A 12080-nucleotide genomic window follows, 5' to 3' on the forward strand; every position below is an offset into this window, starting at 1 on the left:
TAGACTCCTTGCAAACGGTCATCATGTACCCCTTTTGAGTTGTCAAGGTGTACTAGCCGCCTGCCTTTAGATCCTTGCTGAGGTAGTGCATCGAGGCAAAAGCCTCAAAGCCTGGCTTCACCTTCAGCATTTTACATGCAGTAACGTACCCCAGAATATTTAACCAAGCATTGGGGGTAAGTTGCCAGTTACCCAAACGGTATCCATCTAATATCTTCTCCACAGTCGGTTAAAGAGGGAATCTGAGGCCCGCTTGAATGGCCGCTTCGTAACAACCGAAGCATTTATCCTCGTAGCTAAACCCATGCGGCCAAACAACGGTGTCCTCTAGATCAGGCACGTGCATCTCGTAGCCGCCTCCCATTACATGGGTGTCCTTGAATTCGTCTATCTTCTTGAGCATAGACATCTGTGTATGCGAGGAGATGCGATGGTAATAGACAGCAAATTGCTCCCTATATGAGGTTGAGGTCCCTTCTTCTCCTCTCTCTTCAAAATCGGTCTCTTCATCCGACACAGACGGTCTGTCAGAACCATCTGGTTCCCCATTCGACACAAACGGCTTTGATCTAGCCTCAGAACCTTCTGACCAAGCATCTGACTTGGTTGACCCCTGTACAGAGCCGGATGTGTCACCACCATCGGAGTCATCACTTGACCCCTTTCTTTACTCATTTAAAATTGGGTCACCCGGCGTACTTGGCGGGCTGGGCGAATGGTCGAAAACTTTATCAGCTGGCACCCTAAGGGTGTCGTTTTCTCTAGTCTCTCAACCTGTCCTCTTCGTTGTAGTCATAGTGTCCAGCACAGACATAGAAACGGCCGGATTCGGGGATGTTCGTAAGGAAGAGTCCAAGTAGGGGCAGGCGACACTCCTAGTCCTAGATTTAGCGGTACCAGGTGATTGGCTGACAACTGTCCTAGGCTGTGCCGTGTGTGTTTGTGAAATAATTTTTGAATAGGAAAACAAAAAAAGCAAGCACATGCGATAAATAAACCAGAAGAAGAGTAGAGACACGCGGTTACCATAGAAAAGAAAAAGAACTGTTGAAAATTCCTGAAGCTTGTGAGACAGTTGTAATACAGGCGGACAAAACACATGCAGCAGCATAACTTTCTCTCTCTAAATACTCACAGATTAAAATATCTCTTTAAGATTTTTCGTAAAAGTGCGAAAATGAGGGGGGGTAAATGATGAGTGCCATTTATGGCACTCAAATGGCATTATTTTGAGATGATTTTATTTGCTTTAATAGTTTTCCTTATGCTTTTTCGCTTAGTTTTAGTCTTTTATTCTCTAGTTGGTCTCATTCTAGTCTTTTCTACCTTTTTCTTGTATTTTCGTGGATTTTATCATTTTTTCCCTTTTACTTGTTTTCCTTTCTTCATTTTCAGGTCTAAGGTAAAGTCCAAGGCCCTTCATGGTGATTCCTCGGGTTAGAAGGTGCTCATAGTGCATGGTGGAAGCTCTCATATAGCTCATAAAACAAGGGATGGCTTGCTCCAAGACTTGATGCTTGCGCCCTCATGTTGCGCTCACTTGAAGTATGGTGTTGAACCCACCGTAAACTCATTTTGGGACTGCCATCCTCAATGAAGATCAAGAGGAGCGCACCTCTTGCATTGAAGAACGCAAGAAGGAAGTCCCCTGTTCTAGTGGCACGGGCGCGGGCGTGCAATCATCAGGCGCCCGCGCACCACCTGAGCTCCATGTTCTAGTTTTAAGGAGTTCTTAGATTTTAGAGAGAGAAACTCTTGGATTTTGATTTATACTTCAACAGTTGCTTCAATCAAGTTTCGATTTCCTTCAATCAATGATAATTAGTGGTATTTTTTTCCTTTATTTCTTTCCATTGCTTGTTTTTGCTTTGATTCATGAATGATTGTTTGATTTGTTGATCTTTTGGTTAATAGTTTAATTGATTTGAATTTCTACTTGATTTAGCTTAAGATGATGATGTTTGTGATTTACTTAGTTTTGTTCTTAATTTCAATATGCTTAGTGAGTAGACTCCTTGCTAGGGAGATGGTGAAGCATGCATGAATGATGGATTATTGCTAATTGATAGATTTTGATTGATTGAATTTTGTGATTAAATTGGTTGATAGAATTGTGTATGTGGTTGAATTGTTAAGGAGTGATCAACCTTGATTTTCAAGCTAGATTGCATTGTGATTTCTAATGATAGGAACCATTGATTTAGGGATTGCAACTATTGATTGAATTTGATTTGTGGTTCTTCTTCCTAGTCATTCATAGTGGAAACCTAGTTTGAGTTCTAGGAGATAACCCTTTGAGTTCTTTTGATTGCAATTATTATCCTCCTTTACAACATTTGGTTGATTGATTTCCCCTCAATTGGCATACCCATCATGATTATATGTGGATCCTAATCCCTAGTGCTTTTAATATTGAATTCCCTCTTTAGGCTAGTTTTTTGAGACCATAGTTAGTCATATTCAACATCCTTCTTAATCTTCGAAATTAAATAGCTTCACCTTAGGCTATAGTAACCTTTCTCCCATTCCTCGTGGTTCGACCCTTGACTTACCCTATACTTGGTTTAGGATTGGTCGAGTGTTTATAAATTTGTTGATAAGGTTTTAAGCATTTAACGACGTGTTTAGACCTTCTATCAGTAAAAAACTATTATAGAGGGGTAAAATCAGAGTCATCCCTGTAATTTTCCGCGGAAGGTGAAACGATTAAATTAACTGCCACCTATACATGCCTGCAAGTGTCACAGGCGCCACGTAACCTACCACGTCACCCCTGTGAGGGGAAAATGTTTAGGGTAAAAATGCCCTAGACACGTGGACCAATCAGGTCGTGACACTTGTCACCTTAGAAGGCGCCTAGAATGGGCCAACCAAGATAAGACACGTGTCACATCCATTATTAGGGAAATGGTGGCCTTTATGTGCTCAAATCCCGAGGTGCCGTAAAAACGGCGCAGCCCAAATACTTAGGTTAAAGAACCTAAGGTAAGGTCATGCACTCCCATACTCTATAAATATTACCTTGCGAGAACAACTTTACGTCTTACAATTATTACATTATTCTGTTACAACAAAGAAATCACCTAATCTCGAGATCCAAGAAAATCTACTTTACTTTCCGCATTTTACTCAACTTCGACATTTACTAACTTTATCGTCGGAGGCGGAACTTCGAACACCCAGAGCTTCCGTTTGTTGCGAGTACGGGCTTCCAAGGATCCAGGCTTAGAGTTGTAATTCTCCTGCAAGACACATCAGAAGACCCCAAAACATCTTACAACATTTTGCCTTTTAATTATTAGGTAGCACTATAAGAAAGCAGCTGGAAACATCGAAAAATCCGTCAGAAAAGGGCCTTCCGTCGGAACAGGTCTGTCGCAAAACCCTTCGTAGGAAATTGGACGTTTTTCTGAAAGAAATTCCGTTGGAAGCCACTTTTCCGACGGAAATTCCGACGGAATCCATTCTGACGGAGTTGGATTTGACTTTAAACGGAAGTCTGTCGTAATTTTCCGACGGAAGAGATTCCGTCGGAATATACCACTTCCGACGGAAAATTCCGTTGGAATGTACCTTTTCCGATGGAATATTCCGTTAGAATCTATTCTTTCTGACGGAAATTTCCGTCAGAAACAACAATAAAAAAAATAAAAAAATCCCCCACCACCAGCCCCCATAAACTGAACCCACGTACTTGACCCACCACCCAAAATCACCATAAAAAAACCCACGTACTTGACCCACCACCAGCCCCCCTAAACTAAACCCACGTACTTGACCCACTAACCAAACCCAGCAGCACACCCACCCAGACCACCCCCACCCACCACCACACCCACGTGCTTCACCGAAACCACCCAATACCACCACCAAAAAACCCACCCACCCACTCTACCACCACGACACCACAACTCAAAAAAATATCAAAAGATCCGACCATAACCACCACAATCTGAATTCCAACATCCACCACCACCACCATAAATTGAACACAAATTTAATTAATATAAAAAAAACCGAAAAAACATACCTTGATTCCACCGCACTAAACCTCGAAATTGGGTTTACGAGGCCAAATTCGACCATGAAAGCCCTAGATCTAGGGTTTTCATGGTCGAATTTGATTTGAAAACCTTGTGTTGTTGATGTTGATGGCGAAAATGGTGGTGTTTGTTGTTGGTGATGGCAAAAATGACCGTGAAAACGGTGGTGTTTGTTGTTGTTGAGGTCGGCGTTGGTGGTGTCGGCGAAAATGTCCGAAAGAAAAGAACAACGAGAGAGGAGGAGGGGCGTAGAGGAAGAGAAGGAGAAGGAGAGAAAAAGAAGAGAAGGGGCGTAGAGGAAGAGAAGGAGAGGAGAGAGGAAGAGAAGGAGGAGGAGAGAGAAAAGATGGAAGGAGAAAGGAGGAGGAGGAGGAGAGAGATACAGTAGAAGGAGAGAGGAAGAGAAGGAGGAGGAGAGAGAAATTGAAGGGGCGTATATAGGAAGATTCCGGAGATATAAGGGTTTGTTTTTTTTATTATTTAATTATATTCCGACGGAATATTCCGTCAGAAACTTAATTTTCCGACGGATTTTAATTCTGTCGGAAATTTAATGTTTCGATGGAATATTCCGTCGGAAATTTCCGACGGATTTTATTTCCGTCGGAATATTAATTTTTCAACGGAATATTCCGTCGGAAAGCCCATAAATTCCGACGGATTTTTATTCCGTAGGAAATTTCCGACGGAATATAAATCCGCCGGAATATATAGGATTTCTGACGGGATTTTGTGTCCGTCGGAAGATGTCCGTCGGAATCCGTCCTTTTTCTTGTAGTGTAGTTTCTTACACCATTTTTTATAGTTGGTAGTATCTCAAAAAATTTAGATTTTATTAGATAGTTTCGTACAAAAAACCCATATTATTATATATCTAAAAGTGGAATTCATAAGAATCATTTAAACCCTCAACTCTAAGATATGTATGCTACATCATTACCCTTAATGCCCAATCACCATCAACCAATTGTGAATTGAAATTAAGTTAAACATTTTAATTAACTTAAGTAAAGAGAAAAACTAAATAAAGTAAATTCAACTTTAACATCAAATTGAAAATATTATTTTAAAAACTTAGAAAATACAATCACACATACCCACACCAGAAAGTGATGCAAGTTATTTTGTGTCAAAATTTTCTAACCAAAAAAAATAGTGAAATTAAACAATAATCAACCAATTTCAATGTGAATTTCAAATTGATATCAGTAAAGAAAAAAAATTAGGAAATACAATATAATTTGATATTTGAATTAATAATATGAATAATATTTGGAGAAATTTATTATTGCAGATATGTTAGATGAATAAAAAGTCTTGAATAATCCCACAATTCCCACTTCTCGTTTATTTATTTATTTTTTTGGTATTCCACCAGTCACTCTTTGGGCTAATCCGAATTCGATGATTAGTTTTGGGTGGTTAGGTTTCAATCCCTTCCCAATTGTTGTTGCGGGGGATACCCACTTCTCATTTATAATACATTATACATCCTTCAAGACTACATGATCTCCTTTTATATATATATATTAAATGAAAATATCGAATGATTATAACCCATGAATCACATAAACGTTATAAAAAATGAATAATTATTAGGAAAAATTGATTCTAATAATCCCACCTTTGGATTATTATTTAATATAATCCCATCTTTATAAGGGATCTTATTCTATTGGTACCTAATTTGTTGGTAACCGATTTTGATAGGTTAAAATGCCTCATGTCGTTTTGTAATTGGTTGAAAAATAAAAAAAGTTTAAAAATTAAAAACTAAAAAAAAAAACCCAACAAAACCCCATCAGCCACCCCTCCACCCACCATGAAACCCTAACCCTTACCCTAGTCCCATCGAAAATCGGTCGGCCTCCACCATAAACCCCCGAAAACGGCCGGCCGGAATAAAAAACCACCCCACTGATCAAATCCACCACCGAAATCAACCCCTGACCCAAACCCACACTCGAAACCACCACAACCACCACATCTAAATATCCCCAAAACTCCGCCAAAAACAACCATAAACCCCCAATACTCCAATGAAAACCGTCATAAACCCCCGAAACTCCACCAAAAACCCCATACACCCCCCAAAACTCCACCGAAAACCCCCTCTAACCGCTCTTGAAGGTATTTTTTTTTTTTTTTACTTTTTTTTATTGAAAATCAGGGTGGTTTTCGGGGGAGCTGGGTCGGTTGCTGCTGGGAGGGGGTGGAAATGGGTGTTCCAGCGGTAGAAATGAGAGTTCCAGCGGTGGGGATGGGGGTTCCAGCGGTGGGGATAGGGAGGAGCCGATGCGGGGCTGCCGGAGGTTGGGGGTTCAGGCGGTCGTTGGGAATAAAAAAAAAATTAGGTGTTTTTTTTTTAGTAGTTTTTATTTTTAATTTTTTGACCAGTTATCTAGTGCCACGTGTCACTTAAATCAAATAAAAAAAGTTTACCCAATGTACAAGTTATCGGTCATAGGGGACCAATAGATGAAAATCCCCTTTTAAAGGTGGGATTATTAACAGCGAACTGACTAAAGGTGAGATTATTAGAATCAATTTTTTCAAATTATTAAAGAGGACAAGATTGCAATCTGAATGTAAAAAAATGAAAAAAAAAATAATAATAATGAAAACGCAGGGAAAAAAAAAATTAAATACATCATAAATATATATATTTTTAACAAATAATTCACAAATTAATAATGAAAATATGAAACAATAATAAAAGTTGTAATGAAATCTCTCTCTCTCTCTCTCTCTCTCTCTCTCTCTCTCTCTCTCTCTCTCTCTCTCTCTCTCTCTCTCTCTCTCTCTCTCTCTCTCTCTCTCTCTCTCTCTCTCTCTCTCTCTCTCTCTCTCTCTCTCTCTCTCTCTCTCTCTCTCTCTCTCTCTCTCTCTCTCTCTCTCAAATCCATAATATACCCTAAATAGAATAATGGAACCTAAATAGAAAAATGGAAGGCATACCCCAAAGGTTTAGTTTAATGACTATAATAATTCATACATTTCAACATAGCTTATTCAGTTCGCTATATGTGTTAATGATAAGGTTCTTAAAATGAGAAGGATGAATGTGCATATATTTTTTATTTTTTAAAAGAAAAACAATTTAATGTAAATTATGCTCAAAAAATATGCACAATGAAACTTTGTCAAATTCTTTTTGCACATTTAGTTTACAAAATAAGCAAATTCAGTACAAGATATATGTATAGAAAATAATAAACATAATAATATATGTAGTGTAACAATATCATAATTTTTATTGATGTTTGAATTCTAATAGATATAGTGCTTATTTGATATCCCCCTAAGGGTTGTTAATAATGAAATGCTTTAAAATAATGTCAAATGTCCACATTATCTAGTGTGAATGAAGATTGCAGCTTGGATGACTTGTTATTGTACTATTGTTGATCCTACTACTACGTAATAATCTAGGTGTCGTAATGGCTTATTTTAGTAGTAGTAGTAATGGGAATATAATGTGATCAATGGGTAACATAGCCAATAAAGAATTATGAGTGAATTACATATAAAAATGTGGGGGGGGGGGGGGGGGATGAACTCACAAAACTTCAATCACAAGTTGAAGAAACAAAGCCTATAGTATGTTGGTGAAGATCGAACTCCCACAAATAATTTTGTTGCATGATATTACCAATAACGTTTAAACCTGTAGGTGCCTCAAGAAATCCTATACAACTAATATCTGGGCCGTCATCCACAATATAACTCTTTACAAGTGGTTTGAACCTTGCCCCATCCATAAAATGGATCTCCAACCTTGGTACTTGTTTTGGATTAAATGGTGTAGCAGTGGAGTTAAAGCAATACTCGAAGTCTAGCTTCCCATCTCCTCGATATTGTTCAATCTTTGGGTGATCCTTTTCAAGAGCTGGGACTAACACATCCATGATGGCTCGATAGGTAGGTTCAGCCCAGTATGTGGCAGCAGTACCTGAGTCAAGGATGGTACCACCATCTGCATCACGATCCCACACAATAGGATCTATATTAAGCATTCGATGGTTTAAGCTGATTCCCTTCACATTGAGCCAATAGTAAGGAGCTGAGTCGCTAACAAGTAGGGCAGTATACCGCATGAACTCTTGTGTTGGTGCTTTTTCTTTATAATCTCCAAAGATAAGATAATTAGTGACATTTGTGGGGCTAAGGTGGTCAACGAGGCAATATGAGAAAGATCCTCCAAACTGGACCACTGCGTGGAGTGAAAAGGCATAGGGGTTGATTCCTAATCCAAGTACACCATCTGCATGCTTCATTGTGTCCTTGTCTGTAAATGATTCAGAGCATCCAATCAACAACTTCGGTAGCTTTACAGGTTTACCAGTGGTGGTGGGAAGGGTTGTTATGTCCTTCCCGAACATGCCATATGTCCATAAACCATTATCGCCGTAACTATATAACATTAAAACACTAGAGCTAGTAAGTTGATTCATTATAATATAACTGTTGTATTAAGAAAACTAAATTCATTTAAATAAAACTCAGATATAAAAGATATATACATGCATTTATCCATTTTTATTATATGCTTTTAATCGAACTCAAAAGTCCATGATCTTACCAAACAATACGACTTTTATGCTAAGATGGAATATTAAATTAGAGATGGGAAGCAATTTGATAATGGAGGAAGGTAGTAAGGTTCCGTGGTTTAGCGATAGAGGAGTTGGAGCAGGATACTGGCTAGGAAAATACATGGCTTGTTCCTTTGAGATGGTTTAGAATGACCAAAACTTAGGTGTATGTCAATATGTGCAAGTAAGAAAAATAAAATTAAATCAAAATTTTTAACATTAAAAGTGATGAAAAATACTCCCTCCGTTTTTAAATACTGGCTCTATTTCTCAATGCGTAGTGTTTTATGAGAAATTGGAGAAAGTAATAAAATATGAAGGTAGTGAGGTAGGTGGAAAAATAAAAAATTATAAAAAGCAAAAAAGTACTTGAGAGAATTGACGAAGAGAGAATATGAAATTAATAAAATATGATTTATATTGGATCCACTAGGTGAGGAAAATGAATTAATTACTGTAAAAGCTTTTCAAATATGGAAATAAAACAAGTATTTAAAAATGGCCGAAAATAAAAAGTGGAGCAAGTCTTTAAAAACGGAGGGAGTAAAAATTTGGGTAGCTCAAAACCATTACTTATTTACTTGTCTTGAATATTTGTGATTTATTAGGAAAAGGATCGGAGTCTTAAGTACATGTCTTTGTCTAGAATATACCAGTCATATTATAAATTATTCTTAATTCATTTTCCTATTCTTTTGTAGTAAAGTTTTTTTTTTTTTTTTTTTTTTTCAAAATATTTACTACCTATGGGTCATGATAATCTAAACATTTGATATATTACTCTGCTTTAATATATTCTTAATAGGTACTTCCTCTATATCTAAAATATTATTGTAGTTGATTTGGGAATTAGTTAGTTAAATATAAGGAAAAATTCATGGGAATAATCCCACCTTTGCATCGTTCATTTTTAATAATCCCACCTTTAAGTTATTTTTTAATAATCCGACCTTTACCTCCCCCCATTCTTTTTTATTGGTCCCATTTTACCTGAAACCGGTTAAGAAGGTAAATTATTATTTTTTTGATTAATTTACATGTGTCACAATTCGATTTGTCCAAAATTTAAAAAAAAAAGATAATAAAAAACAATTATTAATTTTAGAAACCACCCACCAGTCAAACCACCTCCCTTGCCACCGATCCCAGCGCGCCGACCTCCCCTGCCACCCTTCCCTTGAACCACCCTCGAATCCCCTTCCCCTGAACCACCCTCGAACCCCCTCTCCCTCACGAAACTAGAATCCCCTCCCCTTGAACCACCCTCGCCCCACCCATCCAAACGAACCCTAACCCGCGAAAACCGCAACCAACCTCCACCTTCGCCCAACCATTCCACCCCTTCCCGACCACCGCAGCCCGAAACCACCCCTTACCATGTTTTTCGGCCCCCATAAACCCTATTCCCCCACCCAACACCACCAAAAAATTGTTTTAACTCATAAAACCCGAAACCCGGAAAAGGGGGTGCAGTGGTGTCGATGAAGTGGCGGTGCATCGGTGGCTTTAATTGTTGCGAAGGAGGGATGGTGGGCGCGTCTGCCGGAGAGGGGCCGAATTCGGGGGGAAGGGGAAGTGGCCGGAAAAGGGACAGGGATAGGGGAGGGAGCCGGAAACGTGGTGAAGTTGGTTGTTCAAGGGGAGGGGGAAGGGAATTGGCTGGTGGGGTTTTTTTTTAATTAATTAAGTATAATTTTTACCTTTTTTATAATTTTTATTTTTGACCAATCACAGGTCGCCACGTGTCATGTAACCTGTTATAACAGGTTACATGACCGGTTGAGACCAATAAAAAAGAATGGGGGATAAAGGTCGGATTATTAAAAAATAACTCAAAGGTGGGATTATTAAAACCGAACGGTGCAAAGGTGGGATTATTCCCATGAATTTTTCCTAAACATAAAGAGGGGCGTGGGTAGATCGATATAAATTCAAATATGTGAATTACTTTGGATGTAATTGAGTAAAAGCAATTTCAAACTGATAAAGATATTTTTTTATCTTCCCTCAAAAATAATATAATAAAAAGTAATTTAGGTAGAATGTTAATGTGAAAATTTTCTCTATTTTATACAGATTAAAGTTCATTGTAATTAAAAATATATATATATATATATTTTTTTTTTATTATGCTACCTTAGCATCTTTATATATAATGTAAAAGACAAATCTCTAAAACTCTAAAATGTTCTATGTTTTCATGTAATAGAATTGTTAACAATTAAAAGTGCTAACATAATCCATTTACCCAACCTTTGATAAATAAATAAAAAAAAGGTAGTCACATATATGGAGATTACCTGTAATTATATAGGCATGGAGCGTTGACATTGGGACAAATGTCAAGAGACGAAAGAGAAGTAAATTCTTCTTTACACAAAGCAGACTCGCAAGAGATAGGTTTATAGGTTAAAGACTTATCAACATTAAGAGCTTCGTTATCAGAAAAGTATCGACGATTGCCTTTCTTGCACTTAACCCATGTAAGGTCACTACCAGTATCAACGACTAAGCGCAATTTTGTTGGAGGGTTTCCGACGTCGATATCCACCACATATTCACCCATTTCATAGTCTGCTGCCGCATACATTGGTAATTTAACCGAACCTTGTATGGTGCTCTTCAATGGCGCTTCTCGTTCTTCTATAGGAATATCTTCTTCATAGGTCAACTTCCTTGAATGGACTGTTGACAACCTTAACTTGGCCTTGTGGGATATCCCTTTATACCGGATAATATCGTGCTTTATTACATTCTGAAGTCGCCTTGGCCTTCCTTGAATAATTGATGAATCTGCTAGTATTGTGGAAAATGTGGTAGAAAACACGATTATTACAACAAAAAGTAGGACATGAAATTTACGAATTGTTTTAAGAAACATATTGAATAAAGTTTTTTTAATATATTTTTTTTAATTTTAATAAATAATTTTTTTTGGTTTTGTCCCCCTATTTGAATCGAAATAAAGATTTTCTAATCAATCATTCTTAGTTGTGTAAGAGGTAATGCATAGAAGAATCGAAAAAAGGCTGTCGTATTAAAAATGAGGTTTTTTTAAGGGGGACAAAAGAAAAAATTGATTCAAAAAAACAAAGATGAAATTATAACAATTTCTTGCTGTCTTTGGAAGGCCATTGTGGCCTAAGTGTTCTTCTCATTATTCTCTCTCCTCTATTGAAGGTTACCTCATCATGGATTAAAGTTTTCGCACAAAATAAGGCGGATTTTGAGTAAATGAGTTAGCTTTTATCTAATTGGAGAACCTATAATTTAGTTTTAGAAAGAAAAATTGTTTTTGGTCATAAAAAAAAGGATCATGTTGTCCTTAGTTGTCCTTAACTGTTGCGTTCTATTTATAAATGATTCACTATTTTATAAAAAAAAATTATTTTAATCATAATTTATTTATATGGCCGTAATCTTCTCTATGTGGCCTATTATT

At 37.5% G+C, this 12080-nt stretch overlaps 1 protein-coding gene across 1 annotated transcript; it reads right to left on the minus strand.

Annotated features, from left to right (window-relative positions):
- Window positions 1–7284: 7284 nt before the first annotated feature.
- Window positions 7285–11788, minus strand: LOC110739058 (aspartic proteinase CDR1-like). The gene is made up of 2 exons (XM_021919511.1): window positions 10939–11788; window positions 7285–8456 (listed from the first exon to the last, which is right to left on the minus strand). Exons 1-2 carry the CDS (start codon window positions 11517–11519, stop codon window positions 7613–7615), a joined length of 1425 nt encoding a protein of 474 aa, XP_021775203.1. The 5' UTR covers window positions 11520–11788; the 3' UTR covers window positions 7285–7612.
- Window positions 11789–12080: the final 292 nt, after the last annotated feature.

This window comes from Chenopodium quinoa, unplaced genomic scaffold, assembly GCF_001683475.1.
Source record: "Chenopodium quinoa cultivar QQ74 unplaced genomic scaffold, ASM168347v1, whole genome shotgun sequence".
NCBI lineage: Eukaryota > Viridiplantae > Streptophyta > Magnoliopsida > Caryophyllales > Amaranthaceae > Chenopodium > Chenopodium quinoa.